Raw genomic sequence first — 20,917 nt, forward strand, 5'->3', positions numbered from 1 at the left:
TAGTCCACCTGTTACCACATGGAGTTACAACTCCCTGTGTTTCAGACCTTGCATTTAGATGTTTGAAATAAACCCTAAGAGTGACCTCATTTTCACTCGTCTGATTTAATTTCAAAACGGCTGATGGAATAAATGAGATGTGGGTGAAGTCTTGATAAACGTCTGAGTCATGACTGTCCAGGACTGAGTCACAGCCAGGTAATTCTTTATCTGTCTGATTCAAGATCAGACAGAAACTCTGAAGATGTCTCAAGAGCTAAGTTGTCTTGTTAAAGGAAGTCGGCCCCTTCAGCAGAACTAACTGCTCGGGCATGTCTTCTGGAGACCAGTTCTCCTTCTGGCTCAGGTAACAGGAGTGATGACAAAGGAACCACAGATGAGAGGGAATTCTTCTTCTGCCTTGCTGCTCCTCCTCTGGCCCTCAGTCATTTCTCAGGCTCTCCACAGCCTCCATGGCGCTTTGCTTTGTCTTGCCCTGAGCGGCTCTCTCTGAAGTACTAAACGAGCATGTGACTGCAGATTTAAGGCAGTGGTATTTAGCCACCTCCTCCCTGCTTCCCCTGCAATTGTCACACTTGACGAGTTAAAGACACACTGAGACTGAACCACTTCAGAGGAGTCAGGGAGGTGTCGGGAAAAGCTCCAGCGCTTGTTTTCCACAGCCGCAGAGTCTCGCTGTGGTCCGGCTGTCACTGCCTCCCTGTTCTTCCTCCCGAACGTGCGTCTCTCCTTATCCCTCATCCCCCCCCACCACCACCACCTCTCCACTCCTCTCGTTCACCCCGAGCAAATCTGACAAAGGAATGAGAGGGAGGAGAGCAAACAAGCCTGTGGTGGTGCAGAGAGAGAGAGAGAGAGAGGGAGGGTGGAGTGGAGCGGAGCGGGACAAAAACACAGAGATGGAGAGAGAGAGAGAGAAGGAAGGAAGGAGGGAGGGGAAATGAGGTGGAATCTGAGGCTGTTGTGCCTCCAGGATCAAATCAAGACAGTCCAGTGTGCGTTCGCTTCACTGCGTGGACGAACATGTGCCCGTGTGCCACTTTTCTCTGAGTTTCGTTTGATGATTGTGTATCATATGTGTGTGCACGGGCACCAGTGCGTGTGCGGCTGAATGTATGCATGCATGTGTGTGTTTTTGCCTGGTGCGATATTTCGGTTAATGTTTGTGTGCGTGCAGACTCGGCTCTGGCTGGCTCTGCAGCTCATCACACACCACAGCCAACTGGTGATTACACAGCACTTGTTTTGTCCTCGCTCTATTCTGTTTGTCGCCCGTTATCAGCCTGCGAGCCTGCACACAATCAGACGAAGAGCTTTGTCTGACACGCTGCTGCTCAAGTCTCCTGCTTCAGCCGTTTTTCTCCGTGGCTCGGTGCCGCAGAGGACACAGCGGGCGTAGGTCCCCGCGAACAGTCAGACATTTGAGTCCAGCACTCATCTCTATGAGGCTCGAGCCTTGTTTACTCAGCCTGACGACATTATGACAATGACGAGGGGATGGGTTCTGCTCCACTTCCTCTCTGGAGGCTCCCTGCTGTGTGTTGGTGGATGGTTTGGATGCTAAGCAACCTTTGCCTTGCTAACGCATCAGAGTTCCCTGTGCCTCGACCCCCCCGAGCATCAGACCGGCATTAGCAGGCTGTGATTTATTGTCTCTGAGGAGCTGATGAGTTGAATGATGCTCGCCAGGCACAGAGTCATTTGAAAGGCAATCATAGGAAAGCTGATTACACAGTAGTTTTGGACAGTCGGTGTCCACTCTCTGCAGAGTGGGGGTTGAAGGATGGGGCAGACTGGGTGCTGGCGCTTCCTGTTGCCTGGGCTCAGTAAATGATGATAGGAAGGACAATGGGGGGAGAGAGATAGCACATTTCCTCTGCCTCTCAAAGGGCCGGGAGGTAAACAAAGATGGGAAACTCACAGAAAGACACAGAAGTGATCTTTAATAAATCCTGCGGTACTGCAGAGCACACATTTTCTTTAAATTACATATGTTGTTGTTGTTGTGTACATCTGAGGGGATAGAGGATCAGCAACTCTTCATGTTTACCTTGAGGAGTAAATGATCCACCCTTTGTGGAGAGACTCCAGGCCCAGGAGGTCTGAAGGAGCAAAGCTCTGCCCTCAGGAATGTCCTGGTTTGTGAGGCATGACGGACCCGAGTTTTCTTTCTCCTCTCTCCTGCTTCTCTGGGTGCAGCCTCCCAGTCACTCGATGGGCATCAGAGCAAAAAAACAAACCTTGTGCACAAATCCAATCAAACCCCTGCTTGTTTGACCGTCCACTCAGCCAGACATTCCCAAGGTGCATTTAATTTGTCTCGTGTCTGAGCCCCCCCCCGCCCACCCTCCCTCCTGCTCTCTCAGCACTGCAGCATTGAGTTGCGGTAGCAGCCAAGTGTTGACAGGCAGGACTGATGGTGTTTCTCCATCACGTCTTGTATAGTTACCCTTTGCAGTATGAGAGCAGAACCTGCCCTGTGTGTTCAGACTCAGAACCAGGCGGCTGTGTCAGGCTCATAACAGTGTTTATGAAAGAAGTGAGTGGAACAAATACTGTCTGTCAGCCAGAGAGCTCTAGGGCTTTTATGGGTTTTGTAATGATTGACTGCATTAACCCCCCGTCTCTCTCTTTTTCTGTCTGCAGGCACTGGCAGCCAATGCGGGCACAGGCTTTGCCGTGGCCGAGCCACAGGTGGCGATGTTCTGCGGAAGGCTCAACATGCACGTCAACATTCAGACCGGCCGCTGGGACCCCGACCCGTCCGGAACCAAGAGCTGCGTAGGAACCAAAGAGGGTGTGCTGCAGTACTGCCAGGAGGTGAGTCCCTGCGGCACAGACACACCTCTTACCTCCAAATCCACCCAAACCAAATGTAACACACTGCCAATAAATATCAGTCCCTTACCATGCACCACGTTTCTTTGTAAAGAAAGCGATATTCCTTGATTAGCCCCTTGATCCAAATCCACACCTACATTTAAATGTTCAATTCCTGACCCATATCACATCCTCCACCAAGTTCTTTGGTTTCAGTCCCTTAGTTTTTGCGTCATCATGCTAACAAACCAACCATCAAACAGACAGGATGAAAACATAATTACCTTGACGAAGGTAATAACATTATATCTGCATCCTTCTTTATTAGATTCAGGGTTTAATTTAATCACTTAAATGATAAAATGTGTAAAAAATTCTATTATTTTACAAGACATACAAATAACTGGAGTGATGTAAAAATAGAAAAACCAAAAATTTAGCATGTGGGCATTTATTGTCTAATGGGTAAGTGTTAAAAAAAGGGAAAGGTGAATCGGCTGGCGAGATGGAAAAAGTCAGATTTCATTCCAATGTGTCTTTTGAGTTGCTCCTGAAAGATGGACATTATTCTCGGGCGGGTGGCAGTTCAACACGTAGACCCTTCTTTTCGAGCTGTCTTTATAATTAAGGACATGTTTCTCCACAACATGGATATCCTCGCTCTTATTTACTTGTTCCTGCCGGTGTATCTCCAGACCCAGGAGGCTGCTTGTATTACTGTCGTGTTTATTATGCAGCTGCCCGAGAAGAAAAGCGCCGCTGTAGATTTTTTCGAGCAGCCTTCTCTTCAAGCCTCAGATGCATTTATTGATGGCATTTTAATGGCATTTGGGGAAGGAGTAAATTGCGTGCTCTTTCACGGTCGAGCAGATGGCATCTAGAGAGAAGAAGGGGTGGATTAAAGGATCCCTCTGATGCTCCGCTCATCGCACCTTCTCCCTCCAGCACACAAACACACACGCCATGTTGAGAAAGAAAATCATTTTCTCATTATCTGATACACACTTTCTGCTTCTTCTTCTTCTCCTCTCAACAGATGTATCCCGAGCTCCAGATAACAAACGTGGTGGAAGCCAACCAGCCCATTCGTATTGAGAACTGGTGCAAGAAGGAGAAGAAGGTGTGCAAAGGCCACGCCCATATTGTGGTGCCTTACAAATGCCTAGGTAAGCTTCGCCACTATTAAGTTATTTAAGGAAACCACTTAAAAAGACTGTAAATGGGCCTTTACATCAGCTTTTCCCTCATTGCACACACCAAATTCATTTAATATAATGAAAGAGAGATTAGGAGGCATCTTAACCATAAGCAGAGGTGAAATGGAGCAATATTCAACTTTGATTCAGTCGACTAATCCAGGCCTTCAGCTGCAGATGAAGCAGATCCGGGCTGGAAGCGGGGGCTAATGTCTCTGAGAGCAGATAAGGGGTAAGCTATTATTGCTGCGGAGGCTTGTTGAGCAATAAAGCACAATCTTATTTCCCCCTTAAGACAGTGGCCATAAACCCACACAGACACACAGGGTCATTGTTGGGGGGGGGCTTTATTACCCCCCATTCCTCCCATCGCCCGAGCCGTCATGCACACCTCTCCACCTGCTCTGTCTCCTGCAGGATGACTGTGATCAGCAGTGGCAACGTGGTTATACTCTGCAGAGGCTCACACTCTGCCGGCCATGCGCCTCTGTAGCCTCTGATTTACAGAAAAGACAGAATTCTCCCGCTGCCTCTGACGGCGGCAATAACAGAGAAATAGATTTTCATAAGCACGGCTTCTTGATGCAATTGTCCAGTTATCCCAGCAAGGAAAAGAGAGAACATCTTCCTCTGTAGGGCAAACGTTTCCCCTGCACTCTTCCTCTGTCCACAAGCCTCTGGCTGATTGAGTTGTGCCGCTCTCCGAGATGAAAAAGCCATTAGCAGTTGCACCGGACTGTGAAATGGGCTACCGTTCAAGAGCATTTTTGGCAAAGGCAGAGAGAAGGCTTTTGGGAAATTCATGGGACAGCAAACACCACAACTGGAGTGTCCGCTTGCTGGCTGGGACAGGAATACAGATGAGAGAGGCTCAGGCCCGAATTCTGACTCCCAAAGTTCCCCCCAGAGTGCTCTCATCTTACATCCTGAAGCTGTGTCTGAGTGTGTACCTGCCACACCTGATACCCTCGCACCCCCCCCCCATGTTTTTACAGTGTTGCATCAATCAACAACCCGAGACCTCTAATAATGACTCAGCAACAGTGCCGTGACTGCCATTAAATTAAAACAATCCCATTACCGTTTTCTAGAGCGATTAAATGGCTTCATCGCTTGATTTTGTCACAGTTGTTAAAGGTCCGTGAACTTGAGCCGAGGGACCAGACACAGATGGAGCAAGGAGGATAAACATAAGGTGCTGGCAAAGAAGAAGCTATCGCGAGGGTTCCAGCCTAATGATGTAATGGAGCGTGTAAGGGGGCTTAATTGGAGGGCTCTGATCACACACCATGAGACACGGCAAGTCTCTGTCACCGCGCTGCGTCTCACCTAGCCTGGTGTGTAATTTGTCAGGCCCATCCGGCAGGGATGAGAGCCGCTAAATGATTCATTATTTGTACCTTATATTCATCACCCTACATTAATTACAGCAGAATCAAAAGAAAAAGGAAATAGAGCAAAGGGAGGTGAGCTATAGCTTGAAGGATATGATTAAAAGGAGCCGAGCAGCAGCCATGTCAAGTTAATGGTTCATATGAATAATGCAAAGGCAGGGAAAGAAGCTGGAGATTGAGAGAGTCGGGGTTTGCTGTGTCCCATCTTCACATGGCTCAGACACAGAGCTGCAGACCTTGTGCGTGTTTCCTATCCCCAAACAATGGCTCCGCAAATGATTTTCATTCCATGGCACTCTAATCCCTGCAGCATGATCTCTTTGTCGAACAGCAGAGGATTTTTTTTTTTATTATTATTATGTCTGGAATGGTGGGAACAGTACGGGGCTGTTGTTCGAAAAGAGCCTGTGAGCAAAGTGTTTTCTGGGTAAACAACTGATTTATAACTTTTTTTATTGATAGGTGGCCGATATGAGAATTTCACAGACATATCAATATGAACATCTTCTATTTTATCTTTAGAATATAATAAAAGTTATATATTTTTATATGGTTGTATTTGTGCTTTCTATTTATTATAAGTCATAATGTTTATGGTTAAATTCTAAAATATCAAGCCTCAATTACATTGGACATCAGGATTTGAGAACTACATCTTAGGAACCATTGTTGAATTACTATTTAACGTATATATATATCAGCAGAGTATATATATCCACTCTCATCTTGAACTCGTGCTCCTGTCCATCTCTATTTTCAAGGAAGTAAGAAGTAAGAACTTAATAAGTGACTTTCACGGCGCTGACGCACACTTCTCTGTTCCTGTTGACTGAGCCTGTTGATTCAACAGAGGGCAGGGCGCACGGTGACAGCTGCTGATATCATCTCAGGGGCCGAGTCCTCTGAGTGTGAATAAGTTGATAAGTGACCACATCTCGGGCCGTTTGTCCTCCTTCAGGACTGAAACGTTTCTACTTCATGATTATTTGTGAATCACAAATTGAAATTACGTGACAGGTCAAGCTTTCTAGGCCTGTAATACAAGGATGGTTAAGGATTGGAGTATAATGTAAACATTCTTTCCAGTATGTAACCTCCACCGACAGCTACCTCCTGGTTGTAGTCACGTCTGTTGCATGTTATCCCTTCATGTTGGCGGATCAGGTTTCTCCCACTTGAATAAGCACAAATCAAAGCAGCGCACTGGAACCTGATATCAAGCTTTGACTGATTGCCAAAAGCAAACACTAGATAATAACTGCATCGAAGTTCATTTGTGTTTTATTAATATTTCATGATGCTTTTAAAGATCTTTGATATTCGTCAGTGGCTCAAAAACTCAATGGTTAAGTGGTCAAATATTTAACAGATTGAACCATCAAGTGCACTTAACTTCTGTTATTTGCATTTTTTTTAAGATCTCATTGTGATTGCGCTAAATGTCCTTACAGCCCGCTTCCTCTGGAAAGCCCTCGAAACACAACAGCCGTGTTGTCCACCAGCAGATCTCAGTTTAATTGAATCCACCAGCTCTCTGTACTGAAGGTGTCTCCGGTTCATTGTGTACCACATGATACCACCAGGTTCTCCTAGTGCAGCCGGGTGTGGTTGCTGGAGTGTGTCAGTGATAGAAGGGAGGTTAAAGGAAAGGTGGGTGAAAAGAGGAGGTTGAGGAGGGGTCAGAGAGAAAGACGAGTATAAGCTCTCTCACACACACACACACACACACACACACACACACACACACACACACACTCAGAGAGAAACACGCAGAGCACAAACAGCTGGCCTCCAAACACCACCATCCATCACCCTCCGCAGTGCGACTGTGTTCAACGTCCGCTTTGAAACCACCTCACAACCGGAGCCGCCCGTGAGAGAGCGTCAATGAGACAGAGAGAGAGAGAGAGAGAGATGAAATGAAGAGGGAGAGTGTCAGTGAATGAATCAGTTTGCTTCCGGTGAGACAGAAATGGAGCCGAGCTCTCATTTCCTCTCCCTCGGTTTCACCCTGTGACGTTAATTGAAGGGGAAGTTAAAGGGAGAGAAGTCGTACTCAGATCCTTTTACGTATCCAGATGCAACAGCAGCAAAACAATGTGAGAGGATTCTGTGACAAGGTCAGTTGAGGTCATCTATTCCAAATTTGACTCATGTAAAAGTACAGGATTATTATTGAAACATTCCACTACCATATAAAAACTTTCCCTTATGCATATGACAACTTTCAGAGTTATTTTATGATAGAAAGACGGTCTGTGTGTATTTTCTCTGGGTATTCCAGCTTCCTCCTACAATACAAAGACATGCAGATTGTGAGTGTGAATGGTTGTTTGAGTAAAACTCGCTCTGCCTCTCGCCCCAATATCAGCTATGATCTCAATCTGCAATGTGAATATAGCTGTCGCCTAAATGGAATAAAAAGTCAAATGTTACCTCTTAAAAATGTATTGATCTTAGTACAGTACTTGAGTAAAAAAATATTGTTACTCTCCTCCTGAGTAACTAAAAAACAGGAGGGGGGGGGTGAACAGTGTGGAGGGTTAAGGCGAGTTTGTGGGGGGGGGTGTCACTGTGTCTCCTGGGCGGAGATGAGAAGCAGCTGCTGAATCCTTTGCTATTTCCAGCTCTCTCCTCTTCCTCTCCCACCCTCTCATTTTCCAAAACACTGCCTTGTCCTCCGCCCGGCTCACGTGAAGTCCTCCGGCAGCGCTCCCTCAGGCCGGGGTCACGGTGGAACCACTGATACAGGACAGATCTCAGCGTTGTGCTGAAACCTCCAGCCCCTCATTTGTGTGTTTCCAATCCGCTCATTCCTCAGCCGAGCTGATCTGAGCCTGGACTTTGCCCTAAACCTTTCTAACACCCCCCCCCCCCCCCTTCCTTCCTCCCTTCCTTTGCTTGGTCCGCCTGACTCTCTTTGTGACGGCGGTGATTCTACCTGATGAACCTCGTCACACTTCCAGCCCGTCAGCAGTCGCTGTCCTTTCTAATCTGTCTTTTGACTCCAGCACCATATGCTTACACACGCATTGGTTTTCAACACAAATCTATTCAGACAAATTCAAGATGCCTTTCAAATCTTTTTATTTCTGCCGATCTGGCACCTCGTCAGCTACTCTCCATGAATAAAACATATCAAATTGAATTCATAAAGCAAATGATATCACTGACTCACAGGAGAAGTCTGGGCCACGTGTATGAAACCTGATTTTCCTCCTGTACTGTTTTGACAGCTGATTGACAGACACGGCTGCAGAGAATGGATGAATTCAGGTGCACGTCCAGGTGTCAGATACTGTAGTGAAATTACAGTGAAATTGAAAAGACCAGGGACTTATGAATTATTGAATCAGGCCCTTTTTTCCATTTATCTCATCTGCTATTCATTCTTTAAGTCCCAGTAGGTGATTTATTGTTTTGGACCCAGGCAGGGTTGTAGAGCAGCGATCAGGCACGGGGGGGATTTGTGTGTGTGTTTGTGTGTGACTAACAGGCATATTGGTCCGTGTGATTTGCTTTTACAGTGGGCGAGTTCGTGAGTGACGTGCTTCTGGTTCCAGAGAAGTGCAAGTTCTTCCACAAGGAGCGGATGGACATGTGCATCAGCCACCAGCAGTGGCACGGCGTGGCCAAAGAGGTGAGGCAGGAAGGACTTCATAGGAAAGAGTGGGAGGCTGCATCTCAGAGATAGCAGAGCAATGGGAAAATAATACTCCTGGGTGGGGGGGGGGTCTACATCATCAGCTTAACTATAGGAAAATGAAATAACAAAATTCTGATTCCCTTCTCCCCTTCTTCACACGTTCACCCTCTGCTCTCTCCTCTTCCCTCCCTGACATCTTTCCACCTGTCTCTGTGAGTCTCCCAGGGCCTCTGATCACAGGCCGACTGGGAACACTCACATTTCAGCTCCTAATCAGATTAGTGTTGTGCCTGTAATGCTACTAATTCCCCCGGGCAGCAACAGAGCCGGCCCCTGGGGGCCACTCTCACCATGACAGTGAGAGCAGCAGCTCATTGAGCCTGTCAAGCCTCTTCCTGAGTCTTACACCTCTTTTTACAACAAAATCTGTCCATTTTAAACCCACTAAAAAAGGCGCGTGACTCATTTCCCGTGGCCAGTAGGAGTGTTTGCCTTTCAATTTCTCTCCCCCGGTGAGCCATGTTCCATGTCGCGCACCCGCCGTCAACTGAGGCGCTCTCTCACCTCGTTGTCTTGCCAAATTAGCGAGTTCAGGCGGGTGTCACGCTTCCATTACTGCTGATCTGAGCTGATTTAAATCCTGTGAGTCTTTCGACACAGGAGTGAATGTCGATTGAATCCATTCCCATTGCAAACAAAAGCCTGTTTAAAAGGGGCTTTACTCTTCCCCAACATTTATTACAAATGCATCTACAGCCTGAAGATGGTACAAAACGCATGTTTGACCTACAGTTGACCAAAAAGTCTAAGTTCTGAGAACTAATAAATCTTCCCGGTGTGAAGAAGATTCATAAACAATATCTGTTCTTAACCAACTGCCTCTGTGACGTCCCTAAGCGACAGGGCCACTAATCTCATCTCCTCCTGCTGAGTTTCTCAGCGGCAGTGATTTAGACCGAAGCTGCAGCGGTGTTGAAAAATAGCACGTCAGTTAAAAGGACTGCCAGACTTTTTTGGAAGTGTGACCCATTAATCACTCCAGTCAGCATGTGACACAAGAACGAGCTATAAAAATCAGTGTGTCTGTGTTCGGCCGCCGGACAGATCTGTTCACATGTCGGGTCACAGCGAGCGGACGGCGCTGCACCATAAGTCATAAAGTTAAAAACTGTAAAAAAAAAAACAACAACATTGAGAGCACATCCCTCTGCTTCGTCCTGTAAATATTTGAAATGAGTGAAAAACGTCTAAAAACACCTCATATCTCACAATGCTGAAGAAAGTAAACAAGCTCCTTTGCACACATCCATATCGAGGTTTTTGCCTAATCCTGCAAACTAACAATCAAACATGGACATGGGGGGAGGGAGAGTGATTTTGTGGGGCATTGATAGCTCACCTGGTAGCTTGGTCACCTGGTTAATCAGGGCACAAAGGTGAACATTTGGTCAAATCCATTATGACATTTTCATTCTGATGTAAACAGTGTTTCCTTGAGGAAGAAAACACCACAACTTGTTGATTCCTGAAGTAATACATAATGGAGAAAGTATTGGTTTGAAACATCTAGGGCACTATTCCTATAAAGGATGAAACTGAATTGATTTAACTTCACATGCTCCTCCACCCGCCTCCATGATCTGTTGATGAATAAATAGAACTCATGTCGATGCCTCAGAGCAGTGAAGCCCTGTCGCTGTGTTCAATAGATTTCACCTGTACCTCTCCCTCTGTCCCCGCCAGGCCTGTGCCAAGAGCACCATGATGCTGCACAGCTACGGCATGCTGCTGCCCTGTGGCATCGACAAGTTCCACGGCACCGAGTACGTGTGCTGCCCCTCCTCTCGCATGGTGGAGTCCGCCCCGGCTTCCCTGCCCTCGCAGGAGGACGACGACGAAGAGGAGGAGGTAGAGGATGAGGAGGTCGACGTGATCACAGAGGCCGACCTGGAAGAGGAGGATGCCGTAGAGGACAGGTGGGCAGCTGTGAAAGAGGGGGAAGGGTCCGTGTGGGGTTGTGGTCATGGTGGTGGCGTGTCTTTGAGATATTGCAAGTTTAATATCGGCTCTCTTGCGAAGGGCAGGTAGAACCAGCCTTCTGGATGAAATACAGCACTGTGACATTGACCTATGGCAGCTGCTCTGCCTCGGTTGATAAATCATTCCTCTTCCTGGCGTCCACCCCTTCACTCATTACTCCCCACCTCCTCTCCTCCTCTCCTCCTCAGTGAGACGGCACCCGACGAGCATCCCACACAGAGGGAGGAGCCGCTGGACGAGGAGGAGGAGGACGAGGATGAGGATGCGGAGGAAGATGAAGAGGAGTACCACTATGTCTACGAGGACGAAGAAGTTGAGAAGGAAGAAGAGGACGAGAGGAAAAGCAAAATGTCCGAGAGCCAAGATGAGGACAAGACTCTGCAGGAAGTGAAAGGTTTGTAATGAGCTGTTTAAAATTATAGTATACCATCCCCCCCTCTCTCTCTCTCTCTCTCCCCCTGCCCTCACCCCCGTCACCCCTTCCTTATTGGCACTTTGCCTACCACTTAAATATAATCAAACCCTTTCAACTCTTAAACTACAGTCACTTACCTTCACATCTCAGGCAGACTGTAATAAGATGAGTGTGTGCATTAACATTTACCCTCCTCCTCATCTCGCAGCAGACACTTTGATGTACTGGTCTTCTATATCAGGGGGCAAGGACAAGTCTTGCTGCCTTGTTTGTAGCTCATCACATTCCCAAAGCAGTTGCTCCCACATGTTTTATCCTGATCGTAGACGTAGTGGTGTTAGAGTGGAATTTAAGTGCTGCCCCTAGTGGCCAGATGATCTAACGAGCTGTCCCCTGGCAGCGGTGTGCACCCTGGAGGGTGAGACCGGCCCCTGCCGTGCCTCCATGCCCCGCTGGCACTTCGACATGAGCCAGGGGAAGTGTGTGCGCTTCATATACGGGGGCTGCGCCGGCAACCGCAACAATTTCGACTCAGAGGAATACTGCATGGCCGTGTGCAAGCGCCTGAGTAAGTCTCACGTGACCGAGGCTGGTCTGACAACACCCCCCCCCCCCCCCCCCCCTCTCTCTGTTTGTCTCTTTCCTGCCGACCCTGAAAACTCTAGTAGACGATAGGTAGATAACAAAGGTTTGGTCTGTTGCTGACTCATGAACAGATCATATGATTTCACCATCACCACTACATTCACCACTGAGCTCATAATTTTCTATTATTTTATTATCCCACTGAAATGCTGTTATTGATTATTTTTATTATTGTAACTTGTCGATTATTTTCCTCATTAATCGTTTAACCTACATCTGAAGTTACATCTTAATTATAAATCAAAATTACCTAGAGCCAAATATGAAGAACACATTTATATCCAGTAACAATGACAGTTACAGATTACAATCCAAATATATGATAGTGGACAGGTGTTGTAAAGTAGCATTTATGCTAATACACTGTAAACAATGCATCTGGTTCGTCCAATGACATTGTCATGTCCATGTCCAAATAAAATAAAATCAAATATAAATAATTGTCTAAAACAATTGATCAAATTGATTGCTCATTATTGAGCATTAGTTTGAATTAATGTTCCACTGGATTGGACCTGTATCGTATATATCAACTATCATATTGAAATAATTTAAACTTATATTATGGTTTAACTCTAAAGTAAAAAAAATACTTGAAAAAAATTATTGGACACTGTTGAAACCTAGAGAAAATTCTGATTCAGGAATTTCTTTGGTACCAACCAATTTGTCCACTGACAAAATATTCGAAAGTGTAAAATATTAAAAAATTATATTGAATCTATTTTTAAATTCATTCTTTTCTCCATTTATGACACACATGTAAATTTGAAGTTACTTGATAGAAATCCAATATGAATAATTTTCCGTTTCCTTTGCTTTCCTCCTGTTGTTCATTAATATGCATGCTAACATCACACAGAGTTTTCTGTCAGCTTTGTTTGCCCGTCAGTGTTTACCACTTCCAGCCTGTGTGTGTGTGTGTCTGTCACCAGCCTGTCTGTGTGTCTGTCTGCTCACACAGCACTGCCAATGCGTTTTCTAGAACCCCCCCCCCCCCCCCCCAGCACATGTCAACAAGCACCGCTCTTCCATCAGTTCAAACTCAGTTCATGACCATAACCAATTAAATTTTACTTTTGATTTTACTTAAAAAAATGAAATTATTTTCAGGGTTGAAGCAGTAACGTTTAGAGGAGGATATATATAAATCTTTATCAGTTGATCCGCCCGTGCTGCCGTCCTGTTTTTGAAGGGGGGGGGGGGGGGGGTTCGCCAGCCGGGAGCATTGTTGTTTTTGGGAGTTTCATTGACGCAGGGAGCGAGTCCTGCGTGACTGTAAAGCAAGGAAGCCAGAACTGAGCCCCGTGGCCCCGCCTCAGATGACCCAGCCGTCAAACACGGAGATATTTCCATTAGTGTTGGAAACGCGGCCTGTCAGCAGAAAGCCGACGGGAAGATGAGAAGAATTCAAAAGGAAAGACTGTCAGATTCCCTTAAATTCATCAGAGTTCAGGAGGTTGGAAGAACGCAATGAGAGGAGTGCTTCTGTGAGGATCTTTGTCTAACTTCAATCTGCATTCCACTTTCTACTGCTCCTCTCTCTGTGCCCTGTTGTCTGTCTGTGTGTCTCCGTCTCTCCGCCTAACTGTGGTGAGTGGACTGGATGAGCCCGTCTGTCTCTTTCTCTGCTTGTCAGTCCGCCGGGTTGTCAGTTTGCAGCCGCGCACACTCACCGTCTGCCTCTGAATCCACAGCCGTGCCCCCGACTCCTCAGCCCACCGATGATGTGGACATCTACTTTGAGACGCCGGCCGATGACAAGGAGCACAGTCGCTTCCAGAGGGCCAAGGAGCAGCTGGAGATTAGGCACCGCAATCGCATGGAGAGGGTGAGTGGGCAGGTCGAAGCAGGACGCTACTTACCTGATTGAAGAGGCAATAAGTAAAACTCCTGATGACATGAGCATCAAATCCAGAAAATCAAAGAGGACTGTGTTTAGTTTCTGGAACAAAGACATTTCACCGAAACCTACAGCAAAAGGCTTTTGATCCAGAAACTACAAATCAATGCTCATTCACAAAAAGCAAAGAAACTGTTCACTTTTCATTAAGGGCTCTCAAGCCTCTTTGCATCTCGCTTCATTTTGTCTCCCTCTCTCTGTCTCACACACTCCAGGTACGAAAGGAATGGGAAGAGGCTGATCGCCAGGCTAAGAACCTGCCCAAGGCTGAGAGACAGACACTGATCCAGGTGAGACACTGATCCGTCCCCCTGGGAGTCCCCCTCCTTTGTCCCGATGTTTGGGTGTGAGATGTGCCGGCTTCCAGACACTGGATCCCTCACTCCCTACATTAAATATCTCTCTTCCCCCGGCTGCTCTATCTTTATCGCTCTGAGGCTAAATTAGGGCAAAGCCTGAATGGGGAGACCTCTAAATGAGTCCCCAAGTCCCCTGACGAGCCTTCGAGGCGACAGCACTGAAATCGAGACCTGTTCTCCTGTGTTTGGTTAAGGAGGCGCTGAAGGAACTGTTGTCTCACACTGTTTTAAAGTGCATGTACATATTTATATGTGCGTTTGATTTTGTTTGCAGCACTTCCAAGCCATGGTGGAGTCCCTGGAGGAGGAGGCAGCCAGTGAGAAGCAGCAGCTGGTGGAGACTCACCTCGCCCGGGTGGAGGCCATGCTGAATGACCGGCGCCGGCTGGCCCTGGAGAACTACCTGGCCGCGCTGCAGGCCGACCCCCCCAGGGTAAACACCACGCGGCGGTGCATCTTTTATCCTCTCCTCACCTCCCTCCGTCTGTCTGTTGTGCTCTCCCTCTCTCCTCAGTCCCTGTGCAGACACATTAACACACACTCACACGTGTCTGTCACACCTCGCTCGGCCTCACACTACTTAGAGCCTGTGGCTAATCTCATATCCTGTAAAAAGACCCTCTGCCAGCTCGCAGTTCACCAGGAGGTGATAACTGCAGCCAGAAAAACATACAAACCACAATCCTGCATGGGCACAAAGTCAATCACATGTGAACCCTCAGAGAGTATCCCCCTGGGACCTGTTTCTCTTTGATATAATTCCTTTTTAACAATTATCTTCCGATCCTATAGCCTGATCACCGTTTGCTTCTCTGAAGCAAAGTGTTGGTCCTGACTCAAAGTCCTAGTTTTGGACTTGCTACCCAGAGGGGATAACTTTCATACATTTATTTTGAATCTATGTTGCCTCTGTTATATCTCCAGCTCTTAATTGTTGATTGCATCTTCTGTAGTATGACTGTATTTCATGAGGTGCTGTAGAAGATGACGAGGCTGACATCACTTCTGTGTTACCTCTCGACTTTAGTAATGAAAGCGTCAGGACGGTTCTCAACAATAGGAACATTTCCAGAGCGTTGAGGCGATGGTTGGCGTCTGAGTAGAGCGGCAGCACGCAGGGCACGACATGTATTCTGCTGCAGACATCACTAAATATAATCATACTATGAGTCTGTATCACATGATTGGTTGTGAAGCTGCCATGCGACACTATTAATCATGCCCCCCCCCCCCCCCCCCCCCCCCCTTAGCCCCACCGCATCCTGCAGGCCCTGAGACGCTACGTCCGTGCGGAGAACAAAGACCGTCAGCACACGATCCGGCACTACCAGCACGTCCTGGCTGTGGATCCTGAGAAGGCCGCTCAGATGAAGTCACAGGTCAGTGTTATCAACCAATCAACCAATAGACAATCAATCCACGACTCGTGCTCATTTAACAGAGATGTAAGAAAGCATAAAGCATCAAATCCTCCCATTAGAGAAACTGGAACCAGCAAATACTTTTTCATTTTGGCTGGAAAGCCTTCTCTTAGATTTGCACAGTTAATCGTGAACCAACTGTGTCGTCCTTCGGGTCTGTGCACTTCATTTTTTCATCCTTCCCAGCCTAGTTATGACAATAAAGAGCTTCTGTATGAGAGCCATCGAATCTGAAACCTCATGCTGAGCCACTCCAAGATCTCACACTCCTCCTGCTCCTGCTCTGACAGGGGGAGGATAATGATGTCTCAGCCTCTCCGGTCCTGTTTTCTAAGTGCGTAGGAGGTGGAGAGAGAGAGAGAGAGAGTGTGTGTTTCTCTGAGTTGAAGCCCAGGAGGAGAGAGGAGGCTTGTCAGAGGGAGGGGGAGAGGGGAAGGGAGGGAGGGCGTTTCATTCACTTAAGCCTCAGCCCCGAAGATTAAAATTGCGCAGGTCTTGTGTAATGCTGGACTCTGAGCTGCTGCACGGGATTTGGCTGCAAGAAGCTCCTGCGTTAGATGTACCCGCCCGTGTGTGTCAGTGCCCTTTGACACCATTTATAGTTGTTCTCAACCATCACAACAACACAGGGAGGAGGTAGAGGAGGAAGAGGAGGTAGAGGAGGGTGACGGCGACCGGGGGGGTTGCTGTTTAGATGAATTGTGGTGATTAGGGAGCTGGTGAGCCCCCGTGCGGAGCCATGAGGAGAGAATCTGTGTTGTGTTGCTTTCACTGTGTTATTGTGTTGAGTCCCAGCTCGTCTCTTCACTGAATCCTGCAGCAACAGCAAATCTGTCGGTTCAGTTCAGTGCAGCTTGTGGATTTGGCAAAACCGTCCTCTGATGTTTTGTTCTTAATATAATTGGGACTTTCTGGGATCGAGGTTGTTTTCGTAAAAAAGCTTCACCTGTTAAGTTGAGGCTGCTCGATGCAGGGAGATCTAGATTCCAGCCGTGGGACGTATATATCTTTGCAGGGTTGTTTGTCTATTGTGCACAGGAAGGTGCCAGAGAGGCTGCAGCTCGCCTCTCAATGGGGAAAGGTGCATTACTGCCATCTGTCTCTGGCTCCGGTGCACTGCAGCCATGTGTCCGAGGATTCAAAGAGTCAACCATCACGGTGGGAAATAAACACTAGTTACCTGCCAGGAGCGGTCAGTGGCCAGTCGCTCTTCATATTCTGCCAAACACTTTGGCAACAGAGATGTGGAAATGTTTCTCCTCGCTCAGCGTCACGTCGCTGCTCCACACCGTGGAACCGACGAGAGAACTTTGACAACCTATTGGATCAAAAGTGTGTGTGCGTGTGTGTGTGTGTGTGTGTGTGTGTGTCTGTGTGTGTCATACCCACACTGTGAAGCAGCGGTGATCATTGGGACTGACAGGCAGTCGATCCTGTCGAGTCGGTTCAGAGCTTCTGCTTCTGATTTGAATATTACATGCAGCAACTTGTCTCATGCCTGTGGGTCGACTGGCTGTGAGCGAGTCTCGCTTCATCGGGAAACACATCTCCTCTCTACCAGGAGGAAGTTTCTGCCGTTTCTGTGACGGGTTTGAATTTGTGAACACGAGCAACTGGCCTCCTTTGAACGTTATACATTCAGAGCAGAGAACAGTCTTCTGTCTGTTCACAGATTTGTAATGGATTGACGTTTAGTATATGTTCTGTCTTTATCTGATAGGCCAGATTAAGTGTGAAAAAGAGAGAAAGAGAGAGATGGGGTGACACACAGCAGAGGGCAGCAAGCCGGGAATCGAACCTGCGGCCGCTGTCGATGCCTCAGTACATGTGGTGCCAGCTCTTCATGTGTCTTTTACAAATAATTACAGTTGAATCCATCGCTCGGGGGAGTTGTAACCGAACCCTACTTCTCGTTGTGTTGTTACCTTATTGTGTTAAAGTTTATGTCTTCACCACTGTTCGTTTGTGAGGTGTTATGCAAAGTTACACAAAAACTACACAAAAGATCACCACGAAATTTGGTGGAGGGATGCGCATCAGGATAAATGGGCACACTACTTTCTGATATCTATGGGTGTGTGAAATTTGGTGCCGCTAGATTGAATCTGATGGGACTACTGGGCCCTGGCACTGGTGTGCGTTCTACTGGGAGACATTCCTGTCGTCTTCTTCATCTTTTGTCCCTTTCGTTTGCCTTTTGTCGTCGTCTTTTCAGAGGGAATCTTCTCTTCGTGCTAATACCAGTTTCTGAGGATGAATCTTAATCTCCTCCTCACTGCGCCGCCATGTTTTCCCTTCCTCTCCTGTGTGGTTCCCATAACAAGAGGATGTAATCTGTGATGCTATTAGGTGACACATCTTGTTACCTCCCTGAATGACAAGGGGCCTGTCAATGGAGTTACACAGGGATTTTCGGGGATAAAGGAATATTTTAAACGTGAGTTTTCATATGAATACTGCTGGGATGAAGATTTTTGTTCTAACAGTCGTCGGCACTGGATTAGACATGAAATGATTATTCAGTTAATGGAAAATTGTAATGAATGATTCATCACTTCAAGTAATTCATCCCAAAAGAATCCTGCCTCTCATCTGCTGAAGCCTTTAAAGCCCATTTATTCCCACTATGTTCATTTTGGGGTAATACATTTCTATTGTTGTTTATTGTGTATTTCTACTTTCCTTTGTTATTTTACTTATGTGACGCACTTTGTTTTGTGAAATATTAAATGAACTTTATTTGCTTACTGAGATAAATTCAACAAATCACTTATATATGTTATTATCTTTTGTCTTCACCAGCAGATATCAGGATTCACCAGCAGTTGTTAGCAAATAGAAGAAGATTCTGTTCTGAATTGTGCTCAGCAATAGAAGGCATCTTCTCCATGCAGCCAAGACGTTTGACTTTTTTAATTTTCCGTTTGTCCGACAGGTGATGACCCATCTGCGTGTGATTGAGGAGAGGATGAACCAGAGTCTGTCTCTGCTCTACAAAGTACCTTATGTGGCCGAGGAGATTCAGGATGAAATCGGTGAGTCGTGTTCATTCGAAAGCCTCCAGGCAGCGAGGAGGAGGAGGATGGAGGAGGAAGGAGGAGGAGGAGGAGGAAGGACAGTGTGCATTAATAAAAATGAAGTGAAATGAAAACAGGGATGGAATTCGCACATGTGCCAGACAGATAAAGCCAATGCTTCACATTTCCAGACAAAACAACAGTGTCCTCTCTGTGCACAGGGAAACACAGATATGGGAAAAGACCAGTAGAGCGATTATCAGAGACAGAGAGAGAAGTATTGTCTCCTCCTCAGGATGAATTTGTGGAGGATATTTTAATACAGCCACCACTGGCTCCTTCTGAGGGTCTCAACAGCTTTCATGTTTTAATGTTGGATCTAAAGCCGGGGATGTGTTCTTCTCCAGTGGCTCCATTTAACACCTTCAATGCCTGGCACATTTTTTTTATTATTTCCCTTTGTCTCCTTTTCTTCATTAAAGGAACCACAGCATGGTGGTGGTGCAGCGCAGATTAAAGTGGGTGCAGTGACAGAACTGGGTCACAGCTCTCACCATGCGAGCATCCTGTTGGGAGATGTGCAGATTTACATGGGAAATAGCTCTCAGAAATAAATACTAATTGGTCGTTAGCAGGAATGGGAGCGGGCGTCTCTTACAGCAGCAGGAAAGGTGGTTGGGTCTATTTGGTGAACCTCTCATTGAGCACACGTCTCAGGATGAGTGGTGTTAGCATGTGCCAGTTTTAGAAAGCCCCTTTTTCCACAGCCGGTTTAACGTGGGGATGAGAATGTGCAGGGGAAGGGTTTCTCTTTCTATCGGCTGTAGAGGTTGTCCCTGTTCAGACGTGGGATTAACATCCGTCCTGAGAGAGTTCCTCTGTTCACACCTGTCAAAAGAAATGAGTCGTGAGTGTGTCCTCCACTTCCCCGCTCCGTAGGAATATGAATATGTATGTCATCTGTTTTGACAAAGACCAAATGATGCTGTGTTTGCACAGCTTGAGTTTACAGATGTGTCCGACGTCCCTGTGTTGTTTGTCTTTGTGTGTGCGATAGATGAGCCGGGGGGGGGGGCAGTGAATCTCATGCATCTGGATGAAAGAGTAAAGATTTGACCAAAGCGTAAAAACACGTTGGATTCTAAATGAAACTGCAGCATTTGCGTTCACACACGAGTCCCAGACCACCTCCAGATGCATAAGATGCATTCAGATCTTAAAGATGACCTTTATTGATCAGATCACTAAGAGTTTAATACCAGGTCAGAACAGGGTCACAGAGCTACAGTGATGTCTGTGAAATATTCTCTTTTGTTCGTCACACAGTGATTCGCTAATAAGCCGTTTTTCTTGGTTTAGTATAAAGAAGCAGAGACGACATAACGAGGGGTCGTCTAAATCACATTTTCTCTGTCGTTCTCCCTCAGACGAGCTTCTCCAGGAGCAGAAGGCCGACATGGACCAGTTCCTGTCGTCCATCTCCGAATCCCAGCCGGACGTCACCGTGTCGTCGGAGGAGAGCGTGGAAGTGCCCGTGTCCGAGGACAAACCCTACCGGCCCTTCCAGGTCACATCGCTGGGATCGCGCTCGGAGCCCGAGGGTGAGCAGACGCAGCCTCCGACACCAGCAGCGCGGTGTGGGGAACACACAGCCCTCTCACGTCTCTCTCTCTGAAGGACACCGGTGACAGAGCGCAGCAGAAGGGTTGCACATTGAGGAAGAATAGGTTTACAATGTGTCTCATGCCAGTGGAAATGTGCTGCAGGGCACTTATCTGTGGCTGCACAGTTTCCCTCCGGCCCAGCCTTCGACACAGCACCAGTGAAGTTCAGATAAATGCACAAAGCCTCCGGCTCTGTTGCAGAGTTGGAGCCAATAGCTTAGGGGGGGCGGGGGGAATGAGCAGTCATGGTTTTCTCTTCTTTGTCACATTTGTGCCGGACAAAAGATTGAATCCTCAAGAAGAAGGAAAAAGAAAGTGACGGCTGGAACGTTTCCAGCTTGATTGAAGGAAAATTACCAGTAGATCAGTAAATCCCAGTGGAACAGTTGATCTACAT

General features: G+C 47.0%; 1 protein-coding gene across 7 annotated transcripts in view; it reads left to right on the plus strand.

Annotated features, from left to right (window-relative positions):
* The window catches only part of aplp2 (amyloid beta (A4) precursor-like protein 2), a 51,900-nt gene that overhangs the window by 22,856 nt on the left and 8,127 nt on the right, over positions 1 to 20,917 (plus strand). For 6 of the 7 annotated variants that reach the window (XM_062385552.1, XM_062385549.1, XM_062385547.1 and 3 more), the window contains exons 2-13: positions 2,647 to 2,820; positions 3,857 to 3,986; positions 8,938 to 9,050; positions 10,800 to 11,032; positions 11,285 to 11,490; positions 11,912 to 12,079; positions 13,854 to 13,987; positions 14,275 to 14,349; positions 14,693 to 14,851; positions 15,669 to 15,797; positions 18,775 to 18,874; positions 20,284 to 20,457. In XM_062385552.1, coding sequence (XP_062241536.1) covers positions 2,647 to 2,820; positions 3,857 to 3,986; positions 8,938 to 9,050; positions 10,800 to 11,032; positions 11,285 to 11,490; positions 11,912 to 12,079; positions 13,854 to 13,987; positions 14,275 to 14,349; positions 14,693 to 14,851; positions 15,669 to 15,797; positions 18,775 to 18,874; positions 20,284 to 20,457 — 1,795 coding nt within the window. The remainder of the gene's footprint in view (positions 1 to 2,646; positions 2,821 to 3,856; positions 3,987 to 8,937; positions 9,051 to 10,799; positions 11,033 to 11,284; positions 11,491 to 11,911; positions 12,080 to 13,853; positions 13,988 to 14,274; positions 14,350 to 14,692; positions 14,852 to 15,668; positions 15,798 to 18,774; positions 18,875 to 20,283; positions 20,458 to 20,917) is intronic. The other variant, XM_062385554.1, reaches the window with a different exon arrangement.

Source organism: Platichthys flesus, chromosome 4 (genome assembly GCF_949316205.1).
Source record: "Platichthys flesus chromosome 4, fPlaFle2.1, whole genome shotgun sequence".
Lineage (NCBI taxonomy): Eukaryota > Metazoa > Chordata > Actinopteri > Pleuronectiformes > Pleuronectidae > Platichthys > Platichthys flesus.